General features: G+C 53.1%; 1 protein-coding gene across 4 annotated transcripts in view; it reads left to right on the top strand.

The window, feature by feature from the left end:
- The window catches only part of Cux2 (cut like homeobox 2), a 189,085-nt gene that overhangs the window by 42,611 nt on the left and 125,645 nt on the right, over window positions 1–20,829 (top strand). Inside the window, exon 1 of one of the 4 annotated variants that reach the window (XM_029477895.2) lies at window positions 5,230–5,354. The exons of 2 other annotated variants lie outside the window; for them this stretch is intronic. Coding sequence is in view for 1 of the 2 variants with exons in the window: in XM_029477891.2 (XP_029333751.1) it covers window positions 8,161–8,205 (45 nt within the window). In the remaining variant the exon portion in view is untranslated. Of the gene's footprint in view, window positions 1–5,229; window positions 5,355–7,769; window positions 8,206–20,829 lie in introns of those variants that run through there. One more of the 4 variants, XM_029477891.2, reaches the window with a different exon arrangement.

Below are 20,829 nucleotides of genomic sequence, written 5' to 3'. Positions count from 1 at the left end.
TGACAGGAACAGGGGCCTTTGAGGGTCTGTCTGGATGATGTTAGCTTCTCCGTAACTACAGGAACAACTACAGATGAGCCGTTTGCCATAATGGGGCACTGGCCAGAGGTTGCTAGATGGACCTTGCTGAGCCCCACCCCCCACCCTTGAATGGTGACAGCTCATGAGACCCTCCCCAGTCTTAACCAGTTAGAGATGCCAGTGGGTCCTCCCACGAAGTTCCTAAAAACTTACTGCTGTGGAGTTCATGCCAGGGGTAGGGGGTGGGGGGTAGATGCTCCCAAGGTCGTCACTGTTGGGACAAGGAATATGGGACTTAGAGAAGGTTGGTCCCAGGGACAGACACTGGTTTCAGGAACTCAACCTCACTCCTCTCCCCCATGGACCAGCAGGACTGATCTGAGCCTTCTACTGAAAAAGCCACAGTTGAATCTTCGAGGCTCCTCTTTGGAGGGGTCCTGTAAGGGGGGACCATGGCCACCCCTTTATACAGACAAGGTAACTGGCTCAGGCAGGATGAAATCCACCATCCACGACCACCCAGTCAGCTGGTGACAGAGCTGTCAGTCAAATGTAGGCACATTGAGGTCTGTGTCTCCCTTCCTTAAATGCCTCTGTGCCTCAGTTTCCCTATCAGTAAAGTGACCTTTCCTCCAGTGGAGTCACTAGGTCCCTCTACCTGCAGTGCAGCCACTGGAGCCTCAGAAAAGTGACAAGATCCCTGGCTTGCCACAGCAGGTCTCAGCTTCTTTGTCCCTCCCTCACACCGTGACTTGAGATCTTTACACGGATGGGTACTGTGTGCGGGGTGGTGAGCCTTGGGGTGGGGGTGTGTGTGTGAGCGCGCGCGCGTGTGTTTGCAACAAATATTTTATAATAGACAGGCCTCGTCTGCCACTTCTAAAAGTAGTGGGGAAAAAAATCCACTTTGAGAAAATAAAAATAACACCAATGCCTAAGATGCTGAAGTCATTAGCTCGGTAGGGGCAGCAAGCAGGTCTGGGGCTAGAAACTTCCGTGACAGACGCCTACACTCATAGGGAATAAATCTCCATGATTAGATTGTGGACAAAGTGACCACCTGTCCACATCTCTCCTAAGCCTCAGAGGGACGCCTCCGGAGAGATGGCCGTCTTCCTTACTTTTGTGACCTGTGACTGAAGAATTGATCACTGCCCTGGTAGCAGCCATAGAGCTTTTATTTTGTGGAAGCCAAACGCTGCCTCGTGAAGTGGGAACTTGGCCGGGCCTTTGCGTCCATCTCAGGCTGCTTGAAAACTTTATTTCCTGTGACTGCCACCATCAGGAGTGAGCCGGTATGTACCTGCAGGCCCCAGCTGGGAGGGGACTTTACGGAGGAGGGCTTCCTTGGCGGCTTCAGGTTAAATAAGTATTGGCTGCTGATGGATTGAGTGGCCTGGGACATCAACACGGCAGCCTTGATCCTCTCTCTCCACATCACAGAGGAAGCTTGGTGAGCAGGGTCACCCGCCCAGCCATGTCAGGACCATCAGGGCCCAGAGCTGTTCAAAGAGGGAGAAAGAGATGCTGTGGTCCCCAGCCACTGTGCTGTCACCCACAGCCATGGGAGTCTGAGGGAGGAGAGAACTAGCCTTTGAGCCAGGAGGGCTGATGGGAATGTGGATCATGAGATGCTTAACTCCATGTTCTGGTAGCAGTAGAGACTGGCTCCTGATGTCACCACCTTTTAAAGCATTGACAAATGGTGGAGGTCCTGTGGCATGTGTCTGTTTCATCTGTAGGATGAGCAGTTTGGTTGGTTCTCTGGGCTGTGGGGGTCCCCCCACCCCCAAGTAGTTTCTCTGATCTGAATGGACTCACAAGCAATGGAGCCCCATCTCCCCAGGACTAGTCACCCCCTGGCAATCCTCACAGGTGGCGTTTGTTGAATGCCTGACTCACTGTGTGGTTTTTCTGGGGGAGAAGAAGACCATGTGGCAGTTGGGATCCCGTCTGGTTCATGACCAGCTGTGTGTCCTCGGGCAAGTGGCCGGCCCTCTCAGGGGGTCTGGTCTTTGAAATGGAGGCAAGGATAAATGAGTTGGCTGTTGTACATCTGTTTCATCGTTTGTGAGTGAGTGGCCTGGAACTTTCCACCCCGGTTGTCCCGAGGGGCACATTCGAGGCTCCCAAGGATGAGGATTCAGGGCTATGTTCTGAATGTTCTGGCTATGCTCACTGACAGACTTGCCATCGGCAGTGCTGTCTGACGGTTCACACTGAGAGGCACCTCATGCCAGTTCTCTGTGGCCCCACGAAGCTTGTGGCCTCTGTCTGCTTTGTTTGGCATGGTCACTGTCCACCCAATATCTTTTGGCTTTCCCCCCCCCTTTTTTTTTCTCTGTGTATCCCTGGCTGTCTCAAAACTCACTCTGTAGACCAGGCTGGCCTCAAACTCGCAGGTATCTGCCTGCCTCTATCTCCCAAGTGCTGGGTTTAAAGGGGTGTGCCATCACACCTGCCTCCCTCCCAACATGTTGAAGCCACAGTTGGGGATACTTCGGACCAGTGGACTCAGGGCGTGCTTGGTCAGAGTGCTGGCCCCAATCTGTCCTGGAGAGAGCCAGAGAGGAGCTTAATAAATGAGGGTGGCTCAAGCCACTACCTCCCCCATTGCTCCCCACCCCCGGTCAGGCTGAATTCCCGGTCAGGCATCTAAGATATATCTGGGGCCAGGTCGGAGTGCCTGGGGAGTGGCCGACCCTGAATGCAGCAGTTTCTGAGTGAGCTCTCCATTGGTGGTGAGAAGGAGAATTGCCTAGTGTGCCAAGCATTGCTGTCCCTGGGACCTGGCTCACACCCTTGTGACTTCTCACAGGGCCCAAGAGAGAGCCCTTCAGCATTGGCAAGGAGGAAATGAACCAAAGCCTCGTTCTGTAACTTCTGGCCTTGGCTCTCCATCTCCCACCACTGTAGTCCTGGGAAACTGTCCCAGTGGCTTCCGTGCTTGGAATGATGGAGACCAGGCCCCAGGCTGGTGCTCTCGATGGTGTAGCTGGAGAATCTGAAAAGCAGGTTCTTGCCCACGCACACTCCCTTGTGCCTTCTCACACAGAACCTGTCTTGACTTCCATGCCAGAGTCAGAGGAAGGTGCTGTGGGGTCCTCCACTATTCATGCCACCTGAGCCCCAGGGGTGACTATGTGGTGAGACCCATGTTATTCTGGGAACGGGCCCAAGGGTCTTAGATATGCCATATTACCCACCTCTCTCCTTCCTCCTTTCCTGTCCCCCACTTTCCACACTGCTCCCAGCCCTCCTTTCTCACCTCAGCCTGGGCGCCAGGGAGTGACGCTTGGATCTCTCTCTTTTTGGCTTTATTTATTAAAAACAAACTAGTCCAAGAGCCAAGCGCTGGGTGCCAGCAGAAACGGGAACTTAGAAATCGTATTAGCCACGGCAGCAAAAACAAAAAAAACAAAAAGACCAAAAACAAAACAAAACAAAAAAAGTTAGGAATACATGAGTTTAGGCTGCATGGGGGCTGCCAGATAAATAAGTCTGGCGGCTGTGACTGGGATAGCGGGGAAGGCCACCTTTCTCAGCTCAAGGAGGGGGACACCTCACTCAATGACAGTCGGGGCCAGGACTGGATGCAGCCACAGGAGCCTCACGCTGCTGTTGCAAGTGCAGGGTTGGTGCTGTTTCACACATAGGGACTGCACCCGGCACAGGGAACAGTGCAGGATTTTCATCATCTTGTTGGGTCCAGGTGAGCGTATATTGGGGTTCAGGTGAATATACCTTGGGGCTGATGGGGCTCCCTTCTTGTATAGTTTGGACTCAGGGCTGGGCGTTTGGTCCATCAACTTTAGGGAGCTGTGCAGTGGCTTAAGCCGCAGCCGTGGTGACCTGTGTACTTGACCTTTTTATCAAAGCATGGTCATGCCACCACAGAGGGCAGGAAGAGCTGGGAGGAGCTTTGTCCAGGGTCCTGAACCTGGAGACTGAGTGTCCCCAGTGCACTGCTGGAGCCTCAGAGAGATAACCTCTGACCCCCACTTGTTTTCTTCTAGGCCTGTAGGGGTCTGACCTGTTAGCCCTTAGCAGAGCAGGTAAAAGCCAAGATGCTGTGTCACGTTCCTCCCTAGAGGATGGTCTCAAGGGTCTTGCATCTGTCTTTTCTGGTTCTCTCTGGCATCTGTGGGAGGGTGGCCCTAAGCTCTAGGCTGTGGGGGCTCAAATCATTGATTTATCAATCCATCCTCTAACTACCTGGTCTAGCGGTTCACGTCAGGCTGCTCACTACCCTCAGGGCATCCCAGGATCAGACAGACCAAGGACTAGGCAGGTAGAGCAAGCTGGCTTAAGCTGGGAGCCTGGCGGCCGAGGAGCTGTGGGTAAGTGCCTGGCCAGCCTGGAAGTCCAAGGCCAGCTGTCTGCGTGGGGATAGCAGCCTGCATTATGCATCCTAGAGCAGGTGGGAGCCAGGCTGCCTGATGGACACAAGATCCTGGGTCCCCCATCTGGGGCACAAAGTAACACAGAGGTTCAGAGGTCGCCAAGTATGTTTTAGTGGGAAGAGGCAGATGAGGCAAATGGCAGAGTCACAGCCCAGAGGGCCTGGGGTCCCCCAGACTTGGAGCTTAGCTCCCGCTAAGCTAGCACTTTGGGATCTTGGCCTTGGGTCCCATCCACATAGGCTAGCTACTCTGCTATCTGTGTGATCATCCTTCTCATCCAAGCCTTTACGAGGTCCAGATTAGGCCCTCTAGGGAGGCATGGGATAAGATGGTGTGCAGGCAAGGGGCTGTGTGGGGTGGGTGATGGAACCCCACTTTGTATCCTGCCCCCACTGTCAGGAGATGTAGCTACTTGTGTGTGATGCTTATTTCAAAAGCAGAGCTGGGGTCACCAGGATCCACCTCACTGAGATACGACTTTGAGGAGAAGTTGGGGTGTCTTTGTAGATCACCTCGACCACCTTAGTGGGGCCTGCAGGGACAGTGTAGTATAGACTCGAGTGACCAGTGGATCTCAGGGCTGGAGCCTGGGACATAGCACTTCCGTGCCCCTTCAATGCCTGGCCCTGCCGGTGGTCAGCTAAGGGGGTGAGATGGCATCTAGCTGTCTTGAGAGCCGGGGAGGTAATGCCACACTGCCTTTAAAATTAGAAGGAAGATGTTTGTTGCGGAGCAGAACCTGCGTCAGCCCGAGTCCTGTGGGAAGGGCCGCTAGCAGCCTTTCGCGTTTATTTTTGCACATTCTTTGCATGTGCCGAGGCTGCTGGCGGCCCTCGCTCATCTCGCTCTCGCAGGGGCTCACGCTGCCCACCCCTGCTATCACTGGACATAGCTGCACTGTCTGCCCTGGAGAAGACAGAGCTGCCCAGGGTGAGTGCAGGAAGATGTGGGGTGGACAGGATTCCAGACAGTCTGCCTGTGTCCTGCCGACCATGTGGTCTGTGTGGGGGTATGTGTGGCTTTAAAGCTTTCTCCCCTCTTGTCATGGCTTTAAGAGCCGCCGGCGTATGAGATCAGGTGTGAAAATCTCTCTCTCTCTCTCTCTCTCTCTCTCTCTCTCTCTCTCTCTGTGTGTGTGTGTGTGTGTGTGTGTGTGTGTGTGTCCTGGGGTTGTGGCTTCCTGGGTCTCTTACCTATCTTCAGGAGATGGCCATGGGTGTGGCTGATTTCGGATCTGCGCTCTGCACCCCGTATGGTCTTGGGGAGACAGGAGTCCATGGTTGTGGATCCCTGTGGTTGCGGGTGTGTGTGGCAAACAGTGGACATGTGTGAGCCTGCACCGCTGTACATGTACAGGGGTGTGTATAAGTGCATTTGAACATGGGTGCACGCACAGGGTATGTGGACAGTGTGCCGTGTGGGTGTGCGGTGTGTGAGCGTTCTGCATGAGTGATGGTACGGGCACACGTGAGCATATGTGACACATGCGAGCTGCATGTGTGTGTACATAGGGCACTCCTTTGGCTCCTGCCAGAGCGGGGCTGCCACAGACCTGCCTGGCCCTGGAAGGCTGGGGCAGGCTGAGGGAACAGGCAGGCTGCACCCCAGCTGGCCCCAGATCCCGTTCCAAGGCTGTGGCTGGGTCTACTCTACCCGGGCCTGCTGCCAGGGGTTAGATATGTTTGCTGTCTGTGGTACTGTAGGCTTTGTGACTCCATGGATGACAAATACTGCCCTGTCCTCCCTGGCTTCCCTAGCTCCTTCAAGGAAGGTGTCTCTACCAACAGGATGGCTCTGTGTTCTTTGGGATACAGCCTGCCCCCTTTACTCTTCAGGGAGTCTAGTGGCTATCCAGTTGCTCCTAGCCAGGGAAACCTGTCCCCTGCCTGGGTCCACCTACCGTAGGACGTGTCACAAACCGGAAGTCAGGCACCTCACGATGCACAGTGGACCTAGCTTATGTCCAGAGTAGGGTGTCAAATGCTGTTCATCCTTGAGCAGGTTGCTTGGCTTCTCGAATCTCCCTGCTGCGGCTGAAAATGGACTTGGGAGAGCTTCAGGGGTGGTGGCTGTTCCTTGTTTGTTACTGAGAAAAGTCTTTCTTGATCAGTACAGGTCTGCGTGCCAGGTGGCGTGGGTTGTGTGATCCTAGCCATGTGTGACCCTAGCCAGGTCATCCTATCCGTGCCTCAGTCTCCCTACCCATTGGGTGACATGGTTAACCGTGCCTGCCTCTCGCTGATGCTGTGAGGGTGTCTTCTCGTTTTTACATAAAAGGTTACAGAGCATGCACTATTGTTGTTATTTCTGGAACAGCGGAACGCAGATTAAAACAGCCCCCAGCCTGCAAGCTTGCACGCTTCCATTGTTAAAGCCCGTGTGGAGGCTGCTTCTCTGAAGCTCTGCCCGTGTTGGGTAACATGGCTTGGGGTTGCAGGATGGTGCCCCGTGGGTGGGCCGCTCTGCCCTCGTCTCTTCAGTAAATTGGCACAGTAGGTCCCAACTTGGCTGAAGCCACCCTGGGCAGACGCATCTGTCAGGGGAGCACTGGCAGCACTCACTCAGCGCTGGTCCGCCCGGCCAACATCGGGCTTGTGGTGGCTGTGGCAGCTCAAACTGGCACATGTTCTCGCTAGAGCTGACTGACATGTGAATGTTGGTGGCAGACCTCGGAAGCAAGGGTGTGTGGTGGTGCCCCAGAGCCTGGCACTGTACTGTGCCCAGAGTTAACATGCCCTGCAGCCGCTGTGAAGAGCTCAGGGCTGCAGCACCGTGCACGGCCTGGGTGGGTACTCAGACCTGTAGTGTGCATAGAAGGTATTCAGGGATACTCCCCAAAGCACTTAACCAACCCCCATTTTCCAGGTTGCTGTAGAAGTCTGGTTTCTCTAGTAGCCAGCTGCCTAATCTCTCTGGCCCCCTCTAGCTACTTACATTTTTTTCCTGTTTAAAAATTGGGTGTGTAATCTGTGTGGGGTTGCCTACACATTTAATCTCAGCACTTGGGAGGCAGAGGCCAGCGGATCTCTGAGTTCGAGGCCAGTCTGGTCTACAAAAACCATAATAATAATAATAATAATAATAATAATAATAATGTGTGTATGTACAGGCATGTGCACATCACAGCATGTGTGTGGAAGTCAGAGGACAGCTTGAAGGAGTCAGTTCTCTCCTTTCATCATGTGGGTTCCAGGGATCAAACTCAGGCTACCAGCCTCAGTGGTAGGCACCTTAGCCCACTGAGCTGTCTTACTGGCTCCACCTTACCCATTTAACCTGGTGGCTGGCATAAGAAGTGAATTCTAAAATCACTTCCTGTATCGTTTCATCTTTCTTGAGGAAGTTGTCCTTGCTGGTTTAATGAAGATATTGAGACAATCTGAAGACTGAGGCCGAGGGTTAGGGTCAGTGACCACCAATACCTACCTGAGTCCTGCAGAGTCCTGCCTCCAGGGGGCGCTCTCTCATCTAAGAGGTTTGTGGGCAGAGCCTCTTCCTTCACCCTATAACAGACCCATGCATTTCCCTAACAGAAGGCCAGGTTAGGTAGCTGGCCCTACCACGCTAGGGACATCATGAAACTCCAGGCCCTTCCGGGGGATCCCACGGACACAGATAAAGGTTGTCACTGGCTAAGGTGGCTTGAAAGTTCCGGGCTTGGCTTCAGACATGGCTGACTGTACTTAGCTTCTGGGAAGCAGTTGTCTCAGCAGCCCCTTAGTGGCAGCTGCAGTAAATGAACAACGTGGGTGTCACACTGGAGGGACCCTCTGCCCAGGTGGTAAGTGGCTCTCACCACCTTTGCTCACCACCCTGCCCCTGTCAAGCCCCGCCCTGGCTCTGTGGCTGCTGGTGCCTTGCTTGTGGCTGTATCTTTAGCCTTTTGGGGGCACATGAGGTCCTGTTCCATACCTGGCCTGGTTGGTACCCTGGCATCTTGTGACCTTTCTCCCCAGCCAGCGTCTGTCCTTGGCTGATCTGCCCAGTGGCTCTGTGCTGTCCCTAAATAGCCTCAGGGCCACACTGAGGGTTCAGGTGCCAAGATTCATGGCCCAACTTTGCTCCCTGCTCCCCCCTTCTTTCTGTCCAGCATGTCTGGAATATTAGGGGCGATTTAGAGGGAATGTTGTCTTAACTACATTAAGGTGGGAGTCTGGGGCCCCTGAAGGAAGGCCGTGGCCTTGGGGGCCTCTCGCCAGATCATTTGAATTGATAGGTGATGGGTGGGTATTGATTTCTCTCTCCCCTGCGAGGGCTGAGGGGATAGTGACTCAGCAAAGGAAGATGGTTTGAAATTCAGGACTGGCCTGGGAGGAGGACCAGGGAGCTCCCCCTGCCCCAGCTGGCCAGAGCTGTGCAGGAGGGCAGTGACGTTCTCAATGCCTCCCCTCACAGGGAGGGAGGGCTCTGGAACCAACAGAAGCCTGCCCTTGTCTCCTCCCCCCACCCCTCAGCTCCAACACCCCCCGCCCAATGTGACTGTGTACCAATGGCTTCCCTTCCCTGTGACTCAGTTTCCTAGTAGGCGTGGCTGGAGAGTGAGTACTCTCGCCTTGCCGGGGGAGTGTGCTGTGGACAGAGAATCCCATCTCCTGGTAGATGACAGGCATTCTGACTGAAGCCGTGACTCATCCCAAGAGCTTTGACTGTGGCGCTGGGATGGGGTGGAGGCTTCTCCCAGGTTGGGCAAAAGGTCTGCCACCAAGCTGCACCCCACAACCCCAGGGAGGAGGTCTAGTTGCTAGCAGATAGGCCATACAGTTTATGGGACACCAAAGGAGAGGCCGTGAGCCCTGGGGAATCCTAGAGGGCTTCCTGGAGGAGATCTTTGAATGACATCACCTCTGACAACACGTGACCGGGAGGGGTGGTACGGAAGACACAGAATTGTGTCAGGACTTTATGGACAGCTAGGGATGCATGCAAGTCTCAGGAGATACAGGAGGACAATGGCTGTCCACTGGGGACAGGAGAGAGGACAGGGATGGGGAGAGGTTAGGACATTATGCAGCTCTGTTGGGTCAGCCACCCATGTGAGATGGTCAGTGGACAAGCTGTGGTGACATCGGGCAGTAGCCACATGCTCCCCACGGTGCTGAGTGACAGCCTACCATGCCGTGGAGACCACAACCCTGTCCCCGTTTCTCGATCCCTCTGAATCTGCCCGGACCCCAGCCATCGCACTGTTCTCTATCCTGGCTTGCAGCCCAGGCTACAGCTTTCCAGTCTCTTCTGTGACCCTGGGGCACACTGATGCTCCCCAGGGTCCCCAGCTAATCCATAGGGCACGGTTGTCATTCTGAAGCTACATTTTGTTGTCCCCTGAGCTGGGCCTCAACCTGGGCAAAGCCAGAAGCCTCCAGGGCCGCCACAGCTACCCATTTGTGTGTGGGCCCACGAGCGGGAAGGTCGGGGCCTGGCAGGAAGTGTTCTAAACTTTTGATCGTAAGGTGAGTGCCAAAAGCAGTCACAAGATGTCAGAGTGGGGAGAGACAAGGAATTCCCCAGAGTCCCTGGATGTTCAACTTCAACTTCTCCACAGAGCAAAGGCAGGCTGAGAAGAGCCACCGGGACACTGGCAGCAAGCACCATTCGTTACCTGTTCAACCCAAAACTGGGCAGTGCTGACAAGTCCCTAGTCCAGAGCCTGTTTCTGCTCCATTTAGTCACCATCATGATTTTTTTTTAAAGATAGGTTCTGATGTAGCCCAGGCTAGTCCTGAGCTTGCTAGGTAGCCAAGAATGGCCTTGGGCTTGTGCTCTTGCCCTGCTGCTCGTTCTTTTGGCCCCACTAACTTTAGCATCCAGGATGCCCCTTCCCTCGAATGCTGACTGCCGTGGGGTGTACCCCCTGGTAATTTTCTGACTCCAACATCCTTTTTATATTGATGAGTCAATGAGCGTTCTCTCCTCCTCTGGTGGCTTATCTTCACAGTTATTTATTCATGTTTCACAAATTTGAGGCTTCTGACATCATTCTATTTCCCCTCCTCCCTGGCCCCAAACTTCCCCTTTCTGTCCCCGTCCCCTCCCCAGCATGTATGTGTGTGTCTTTAAGTCCCACATACTTGGGAAGGCCAGGAATGTCATTCCTCAAGTGGTGTCTGCCTTGGTTTTTAGAGTCAGGGTCTCTCATCAGCTTGGAGTTTGCCAGGTAGCCAAGGCTGGCCCATAAGACTCAGCGATCTGCCCACCTCTGCTTCACCAGTACTAGAGCTACGAGTGTGGCTTTTGACCATGGATGCTGGGGACTAGAACCAGGGTCCCCATGCTTGTATGGCTAAGCCATCGCCCCCTTTTCTGCCCTCCACTCTCTGTGTCTCCTACCTTCCCCTTTAAACCTTGAGACAGGATCTCATGTAGCCCTGGCTAAATTCAGACTCTCTGCATCCTAGGTGACTGAGTCCAGACCCTGAGATGACACGTATGAGACACTATATCCAGCTTTCCCCTTTTTTTCTCTCCAGCCCCTTCATCCCACAGGTGCTCCCTCTACTGGAGGTGACTGAGTGGGACCCTTCAAGTCACTTAACATTCTCTTCTCCCCTTGTGATCTCCTGCAAGCCCTTGTCCAGAGGCCTGGGCAGGTGCCTGTTTGACTTGATGCTTCTGGCAAGAACCCTGGATGTGGCTGCATGGTGCAGCACCAATAGGTGCACCAGATCTGGGTGTCCCCCTCCTGGCGCTGAGAGTGCGATCAGTGGCTTTAGCTGTCACCTTGAGCTTCTTGTTGTTGAGGTCCCTACAATGGCTTTTGTTCCTGGGTCTTGTTCCTGCGTGGGACATTTCTCTAAGGAGAAAGCTGCCCTCCTTGCCCATCAGTGCCCTCAGAAACAAGATGGAAGGGACAGGTGTGTCCCTCTTCCCCTTCACCTGCCAGTCTTCTGCAGAGTGACATCCTCCAAAGACTTCTAAAGAAATGTTTGAAAATCACCATCAACTCTCACATCAGCGTGTGTGGGAGGGGGAGTTGGGGGGGGCGGGGGGCAACTACTTCCGCTGTTACTGTCTGCACCCATGTTCTGGTTGTCCTGTCTTTGGTATCTTGGCTGGGATCTTTGTTTCTTGGCACCTGGAGCCTCTGGGCTAGCAGGTAGCTGTGGGACCTTCCTCACTTTCTGGAAGGTCACAGTGCCCCAGGCTCCATGGGTTCAAATCTGCATCAGGTCTACAATCACAGTGGACCTCGGGACAGGGCTGGGGTGGGGCAGACGGAGGGAGCTCAGCCCTTGGGTCTTGTCTTTCTTCCCCCTGGTCCAGGTTGGTGTTCCAGCAGGTCCAGCTATGCCCCCTCCTTCCCTCCTCTGTCATCTCCCCTCAGGACATGCTGGGGCATCTCCCCACCTCCTGCTTCTGCCTGGGCCTGGTCTTTTTCCCAAGGGAAGATTGGGAGCTCCAGGCGCCCTGAGAGCCAGGCCCTTACCTGTGGTCCCTTAGTCATGTGGGACTCTGACTACAGATCCCTTTCTGGTACATTTCAGCCCAAGGGGCTGCTCACTCTATCTGCCTTTCCACATCCAAGGGGCCTCTTCTCCCCTGGCCAAACCCAGACCAGAAAAAATGACATGTAATATCCCTTCACCGGAGTGACTTAAAAATTAATACGGGCCTCCCCGTGCTACCCCACCTCCACGCGAGCCGCCTGCGCTCCCTGTGTGAGATTAAAACTCACATTTCATTTTTATATGCTGTGCTTAATCCAATAATGATTTTGCGTTGCAAACGGCAATAATATCTCTCAGCATAGTTAATCAGACTAGACTTAATGCTGTCACTATTTATTAACCTTTGTTGAAAAGCAAGAAGTTTCTCTCTAATCTGCGATTGTTGGTCCTGTCAGAGTCTATCAACTGAGAAAACAGTTTTGGCATTCATTAAAACGGTGCAAAGCCCGAAATGACAATCGGGGCGGGGTGGGATCTAGTGTGTGAAATCCTCGCCCTGTTTCTCGGGATGGCGGATGAGCTTGGCAGGGGGAGGCCTGCGGCTTGGCGGGGACCCACGTGGTCAGAGACCCCAGATTCCTCTTGACTGAAAATCCCTTTTCCAGGATTTGTGGGGGGGGGAGAAAAGGAGGGAGTATGGAAACTGACTTGACCAATGCCATGTCTTTGAGCTCCCCTGGGCCTGGCCCAGGTTCCTGAGCTCTCGGCTTTGTCCTGATGTTCATTAGGACGCTGAGCTGTGCGCCTCTTCTCTCCAAAGCCTGGTTGAACTGGAGTCCATCAAACATGACTGCGGAGATGGCTCAGTGGATAAAGCAGCTGCCTTCAAGGCATGGAGACCAGAGCGTGAATCCTCGAACCTCTGTAAAAGGCAGGGGAGGTAGAGACAGTAGACTGTCTGGGGCACCTGGCCAGCCCATCCCACTTGGTGAGTTCCAGGTGAGTGAGAGACTGTCTCTCAAAAGCCAAGGTTGATGGCACTGGAGGCTTCGATGCAGGGGCATCCCAGTGTGCTCCTCTGGAACGTTGTAGGAACTCCACAGCACCCGGGAGTCAGGTGGCCCGAATGTCTTAAGAGTGCCTCTCTAGAAAGTTCCCAGGTAAAGCAGGTGCTGGGGTCTGGAAGCCCCCAGGACCTGGTGGTTTGAGATTTTATAAACCTTAGTGGGATATCATTGCTGGGCCATCCGCTGACCGCGGTTGAGGGCTGGATTAGAATGCATTGTCCGGGTTTCCTGCTGGCTCTGTGCTGGAGCCGCCCCACCCACTGCACATCTTGGCTTTACGTCACTCCCCTGCTGCCCAGCCCTGGGATAGCTTTAGAACACAGGTTCTGATCGGCTGGGCACAGTGAGGTGGGGAGGTGTGCCCTCACAGGTTCCCAGGCCGTGCAGAAGCTAACAGATGCCACGTCAGGCAGGATACATTTTGTGTCCTAAGATTCTGCTGGGTCACAAAGGACCTCAGCAGGATCACCTGGCTGGGGCTTGCAGAGGCAACCCTGTGCCATACCCATTTCCCCGAAGGGAAACCAGCTTTGAGGAAAAGGGAACCTTCCACTGACACAAGGCAGGCTCCAGGGTTCCCCTTTCTCCTTTTCTGAGAGTTCCAGCCATGCCTCTGTGTGTCACTGTCGAGTCTTCACTTTCCAAAGATGGGTTAAGAAGAACCAGATACGGCTCGCTTGGTGGAGGGCTTGTCTAGCAAGTGTAAGATCGTGGGTTCGAGCCTCCGCTTCCACACAACCAGTCATGGTAGTAGTACACACCTAAAATCTCAGCCCTCTGCCACTTGACTACATTTGAGGCCAGCCTGGGCTACATAAGACCCTGTATCAAAACAAACCAAAAAGCCCAGGATAGACCATCCATCCACAAGGTAGTTGCTATGGACTTGGCTGGAGTGACTGATGTGAGGTTCTCCCCCCCCCGGGGGTGGGGGGGATGATGAAGCCGCAGCCCTTTCAGGAGCAGTCAGTGAGCAGGTGTGGTCAATTACTCAGGAAGGCTGAGGGCACCTGGGACAGTGCTGTCTCTGCTCTGCTCTGGTGACAAAGGCGGAAGGGAATGTGACAATCCAGATCTCTCCCTTGCCTCGGATTGCAAAGGAACTCAGGCTGGCACGGACGATGGGAAGCTCTTACTGTGCAGAGATCAATGCTGGCTGCAGCAGCCAGGGCCCAGAACCCACTCTTTATTTCTGCCTTTGATAACCAGAGCCTGAGAGACCTTCGGATGGTGGCATGCCCAGATGCCTCTGGAGTCTGTCTATGTGCCGGGAGAGGAATGAAAAGATTCTTGCACATGGGGGTGGGATCTAAGGCCCCCCCAGGATGGTCAGGAGCACATGTGGTCTGTCCCTTCTTCTCTTCTGGGCCCCCAAGAAGCATCCTACCACCTTCGTAGGTTAAAAGAAACCATGTGGGGGAAGTGTGTGGATTTCAGCTGCGCCATATCCCTCTGCCTCTCTGTTCCATGCGGTGATCTTTGTGGGTTGTGGACACCCAGTTCCCTTCAATCGGTACTTTCAGGACTTCTTTTATTTTTTTATTTTTTAAATTTAGGTGTGTTTGCACAAATGCAAGTTCCAGTGGGACCCAGAAGAGTGTCAGGTCGCCTGGGTTTAGAGTCCCAAGTGGTTGTGAGCTCCCAGTAGGGGTGCTGGAAACCAAACTCAGGAATTCTACAAGAGCAGTAGGTGTCTGAACCACTGAGCTGACTCTCCTGGCCCTACTTTAATTTTTATTATATTTTATTTGTGTGTATGCACGTATATGTGTGAGCATGTGTGTGTGTGCGTGCGCACGTGCGCACTCGCTTGTGCATGCACACATGCCCACATGCACACACAACATATAGAGGGGCAGTTCTCTGTCTCCGTCAAGTGGGTCTTGGGAATCAACCTGAGGTCAGCATGCTTGGCTGTCTGTCCAGTGTCTTTACTCCATCTGTATGGCCAGCCCTAAAGCCGCTTGGTTCTAAGATATAGCTTGGCGCTGTGCTTTTAGGCCCTGAGGCACGGGGCCGCATCGGTTGCTCACCCAGCTGGGCTCAGCAAATCTGTGCTCCTGGCTGCAGTGCTTGGTCACCTGTCAAGGAGGTGATGTGTGAGGCATCTTTAGAGGGATGGAGTTTGCCAGGGGTGGAGGGGAATAGAAACCCGTGGGGCGTAAAGGAGCTGGGTTAGAACTTGGTGGGCCCTGGTGGGTGGGCTGGCAGAGGGGACTGTCAGCGAAGCAGTGTGGAGAGCTCTAGCTGGGGGTGACTGGGGAGAGGCTTCGCGTTCTGGACGTCTGACTAGGGCTTTGGCTCTCCCTAGCACACTGTGGGAATGCCTGATCAGGACTCAGACATGGGGGCGGGCTGGACCTTCACACACTGTAACCTACTGGTTTGTTTTCATAAACTGTGACCTTCGACACTCCCCGCAGTTCTATTATGTTAACCCTTTGTATTCAAACCCTTCTCCTCTTTTCTGTCTAAGCCTATGGTATACCTCAAGTTAGTAGAGTCTATGGTGTGGGGGCTCTTGTCATTTCTTAGGTAGACTTCCATCTTAAGGATCTTTTTAGATTTTTAAAATGTGTTTTGCCTTGCATGTATGTCTGTGCCTGGAGCCTGCAGAGGCTGGAAAGGGTGTTGGATCCCCTGGGACCAGAGTTACAGATGGTTGTGAGCTGCCGTGCGGGTACTGGGGATTGAGTCCGAATCCTCTGCAGGAGCAGCCAGTGCTCTTAGCCACGGAACCAGCCCCTGGACACCCAGCTTCAACCCCGTGTGCCTCCCTCTGTTTCTCCATTCCAGGAAAAAGTGAGTGTCCATGTGTAAGGTTTGTTGCTTCTGACTGTCCACCTTTCTGGGAGTGCCCTTTAGCATCACAGAGGATAGAGCGTGAGTTTCAATCCTCCAGTTCTGCTCTTGTGGTTCAAGACTTCTCCCCTTAGTCCATGTCCTCTGTGTTTTCATGTGAATTCAGAAATTGACTTTTCCGCTTCTCCTACTGAACAACCAAAGCGGGCCCTCGGGGGTTGATCATGATCTCGTGGACGTAGATGACTTAGGAGAAAGCTGAAGTTGTGAAGGAGATGCACGCAGTCTTCCATCCATGGACAGCACTGCTCCACACCCCGCCCCCACCGCCCCTGCCCCTGCCACCTACCCAGCTCTTCTCCTATTCTGTCTGTGCCAGGATAGAGACCTCCTCTGCCCCACGACTGCACATGGTGTCTCCTGCTCTGTCCCCTGAGCCCTCTGTCCCTGGTTCTAATCACCACGGCAGAAGTTCTTTGTGCTTTGATGCTTCTCAGTTGCCATTTCCTGTGAACTGTGAGCTCTTGAAGGGTGGAGAGACTGGCTCTGTCTGGTTCATGGACTGGAACCCAGGGAGTTCCCCATGAAGATTGATGAATGAATGAATGAATGAATGAATGAATGAGGGAAGGAAGGAAGGACAAGTCCCATCCTTTCACACACACCTGCAGCTTGCTGGCTGCTCTCATTCCCAGCTCCACCTGCTCCGTTGTGTCAGTCTGTGAATGGGGAAACTGAGTCCTCCTTCAGCCCTCTGCTTGGCCTTGTGCTTCAGACTCCGCTCTGGCCGTCAGGTGTTGCACTTTGAGAAACCCTGTTCATACAACAGGCAGATGCGTGTGATCGTAGTTTTTACACTCTTGGCTGTATTGTGTGCCTGTGTGTATTTGTACACGTGTGCACATAATCCGTGTATACACGAGTTCACTCGCGCGCGCGTGCGCGCGTGTGTGTGTGTGTGTGTGTGTGTGTGTGCACGCGCACGCATGCGCGCGCATGCTCGTGTGAGATTCAGGGTGGGCGTGGAAGTCAGATACCAGCTGCAGGAGTGGGTTCTCTTCTTCCACCAATGGGAGTCTTGGGTTTGAACTTGGGCCTTGAGGTTTGGCAGTGGGCACCTTTATCCATGGAGCCATCTCTCGGGCCTGATTGCAGGCAGTGATGATAATGGAGTTTTAATTTCTTTGATGAGGTGCAGAGGTAGCACCTTCCAGCATCGCTCGGAGCCTTAGGAAAACCAGCAGTGGGGTCTTGATCAAAGCAGGTTCTACTTATGAGTAGGAAAATCCGAGTCTGTAAGATGCTGCCAACAGGTAGTGAAGGCCAGTGACAGCAAGGCAAGTCTAACCCCGCCTCTGCCCCAACTCCAGTCCCCCTCCCTCCTTCTCCTCAGGAACCACAGCACAGGGCATCTGACTAATTGGTTTGTGGACATGACTGGGCTAGATAGATTTCATTGTGCTTTTGATCTCAAGTCGATACAGAGGCCGGGTGTTAATGGAGTCCCCCCGGGTGAGGGCTGTAAGGAAGACTTAAGGAAGAACTTCCTGAGGAGACCTCAGGTGGCCAGGTGGCCTGACTGCAGCACTGGAATATGGGAATTCAGAGAGAGACAAGAAGATTGAGAAGCTGGGTGCTGTGCAGGAGTGCAGAGGGAAATGAAGGAGGGGGGTGGCCCTCTAAGCTGATTCTCTAGGTTAACCTAGACTAAGCAGAAACTTGAGAGTGGGGTTCCCTGGGGAGCCATGGGAAGATCTCCCGTAGTCTCTTCCCATTACAGTTGGTGTTTCCTAATCCTCTCAGTCCCATTTTAGTTACAGAACAGCCTGGAAAAGCAGAGGCAACAGTAACTATTGTTCTCCCCAAATCACAGATCAGCAAACTGAGGCTGGTGGCCTTGGCCTGCAGCTTCGGGACTAGCCAAAAGGATTCCATGGTGCGAGCCCCACTTCTCTGCCTTGCCCAGTATGTCATTCTCCTTTGTGATGGAGCTTGATTGGCTTTTGTTTGTGACTCTAGAATCAAATGACACCTTACACCATAGGGACTGGAGAAGTAACTCGGAGGGGACAGTTCCGTTCCTGGCACCCACGCAGCAGCTCCCAACTGTCCATAACTCCAACTTCAGGGGATCTGACGCCCTCAGACAGATAATACATGTAGGCCAAACACACCAGCACATGTAAATAAAAATAAATACATAACATTAAAACATTTCTTAACAGAAGGAAAAAAATGACACGTTAGTTCACAAAACAGAGCAGTGTCGCCTTGGGGTGCGGGCCACAGGGCATGAGAGCATAGCTGGTTATTCTGCTGATAGCTGGTTGTCATTGTGAGGCAGTGACAAGGAACAGAGATGGGAACGCAGTGGGTTGTCCCATGTCCGGTCACACCGACTGACTCTTCTGTGAGAGTCACAGCAGACAAGCTTCCCTCTCAAGCCTGACTGGACTCGCTCACCGTGGTTACAGGAAGCTCCTGTTTTGGGGGTGGTCAATGGTCCATGTGGGATGTGACAGTGTGTCTGCTTGATTCTGTGGGACCTGGCACGAGGGACTGCATCTCTCTGTGGTCCAGCCTGCTTCATCCTAGAAAACTAGTCCCAATTCATGCTCTCCCAACCATTTTGTTTGAGAGAGCAGAAATATCTCTACTGTGTTTGTTACTTAGCCCCCGGGACTCTGCAAAGTGCCTGATAAATACGTATTCAGATATTTGCAGGGTAGGCAAATAAATTTGAGGAGCTGAGGTCAAAGGTTAAAGATGGCTTCAGCTGGCTACCCAAGAGGGAGAGGGCCAGATGAGAAGGCACACTCATGTGACCTTGACACTGTGTAGGCCGAGGGAGGGGCATCACAGATTCCAGGCTAGCCTGGGATTAGGACGGCTGAAACGTGCTTGTGTGATTTTGGTGTGATTTAATGATTGACTGGGGTTTTTTTTGTGACCCTTCCAGAAGCCCTCATTTCCTGGTGCTCTCAGATGGCTCTCAGGAGAGAAGGAGGACATAGCTGTAAGGTCTATGAGTCAGGCCATCTGTCCGTCCATACAGACTGTATCATGCCATGGAGAGTGTAGGGCCTGTACGTGCTTTGGTGGTTTCATGTCATGTCCCTCATGTATGGGAAGCAATCATAGTCACGTAGGGACACACAGTGATGGAGCAGCTGCTGCTAGCTCTGTCACAGCAGTCACCACACCAGGAGTCTGGAAACTCCTACAGAGTCTCATGCTAAGCATAAAACGCTTCATCCTAGAAGGGACACACCACTTCTGTGTTCAGCGTGTACTTCAGACTTAGTCATGTGGTCTCTCTCAACCCCAAGGAGACAGGGGAGCAGAGATAGGAAGCTTCGGTAGAAATAGCCATGCCTGCCGCATGCGCTGGTAAAAGTCACTTCGTCTGACTCCACGGCAAACCCGGTAAGAAGACCAGGAAATGTAACCGACAGTGTGTCGTGGGCTCTGTTGTTGTTTGCTCAGAACAGCTCGTTTAACCACAGAGTCACCCCATCATCCAGTAGGCACTGGAATAATTCCCATTTTACAGATCAGAAAATGGAGGCTCAGAGAGGTAAGGTGACATACCCAAAGTCACACAGCTAGGAAGTGGTAAACACAGTATTTGAACCTGAGCTACTTTGGCTACAGGGCCCGTATTGTATTCGCCCAGTCACCAATGGAAAAAATCGAGGCTCAGCCCCATCTAAGGCCTGCCCTCCTGCCCACAGATCTCCAATAGGAGGCCTCCCTATTCAGTTTGGCCATTGGGATTATCAGGTTATCACCCTTCCTGGGTCTCTCTTGGGTGGGCACCTTGCAGTCCTTAACCTCTTGAGTCCTGAAGCGAGCCTATGCTGTGCCGATCTGGACGAGTCAGCTCCGCAGGAGCCGAGACTCCTCAAGACCCATCACAAAACCCAGACATTATTAAGCATTAAATGCCAGGGCTGGAGACGTGGCTCAGCAGTCAAGAGCCTGTGTTATCATTGCAGAGTGTGGGAGTTCAGTTCCCAGCACCTACATTGGGCAGCTCACATCTGCCCAGAAGTCCAGCTCCAAGGAATGGATCCCCTGGCTTCTGCAGGTACCTGCACTCATATACACAAAACCTCACACATGGGAGTGCACTTATGCACACAGGTAGAATCTTAAAGATTACAGGATAAAAACATGCTATCAGCGATTTTAGTAACTTGTCTTCCAGAGGGACACAGTTCAAGACACAAGCAGAATTCTGAACCCCCCGGTAGTAGTTATTGACCCTGTATGAGCTGTGCTTTTCCCTAGGCATATAAACCAGGGATGAAGCTTAATTTTTATAATTCAGGCATGACAAGAGATGAGCCAACAATAAAGCCAGGTGACTGTAACAACGTACCATAAAGCCGCAACAGCAGGCTGCGGAGATGGCCCAGTCAGTAAACCAGTTGCAAGCATGAGGGACCCATGAGAGCCCAATGCATTAAAAGCCAGGTGCAGGGTCGTGGGCCTGTGCTCCCAGAGCTGAGGAGTGGACAGAGGCAGAAGGGTATGTGGGGCTTGCTGGCCAGGAGGTCTAGCCGAATTGGCAAGCTACAGGTTCTATGAGCGACTCTGTCTCAAAAGTGATGTGGACAGCAGTGTCACTTTTGATGATGCTGTATCCTGAAGTCAGTGCGCATGTGTACACACACACACACACACATATGCGCGTGCACAGTCAGCGTTTTCTGACTGTGTTCCCGGTCTCTCGGGAATACCTCATTGCTGTATTCTCCCTCATTGCTGTATTCTCGCTCCATCTTGGATACCGGTGAGATGGTGTACTGGCTAGTTTTATGTCAACTTGACACAAGCTGGAGTTATCACAGAGAAAGGAGCTTCATTTGAGGAAATGCCTCCATGAGATCCAACTGTAAGGCATTTTCTCAATTAGTGATCAAGGGGGAAAGGCCCCTTGTGGGTGATACCATCTCTGGGCTGGTAGTCTTGGTTCTATAAGAGTGCAGGCTGAGCAAGCCAGGGGAAGCAAGCCAGTAAAGAACATCCCTCCATGGCCTCTGCATCAGCTCCTGCTTCCTGACCTGCTTGAGTTCCAGTCCTGACTTCCTTGGTGATGAACAGCAATATGGAAGTGTAAGCCGAATAAACCCTTTCCTCCCCAAC

This window comes from Mus caroli, unplaced genomic scaffold (assembly GCF_978045245.1).
Source record: "Mus caroli unplaced genomic scaffold, Mus_caroli_1 scaffold_4, whole genome shotgun sequence".
NCBI classification, from domain to species: domain Eukaryota; kingdom Metazoa; phylum Chordata; class Mammalia; order Rodentia; family Muridae; genus Mus; species Mus caroli.
Note: the sequence above shows the minus strand (reverse complement) of the source record. Positions and strands in the feature narration are given on the sequence as shown.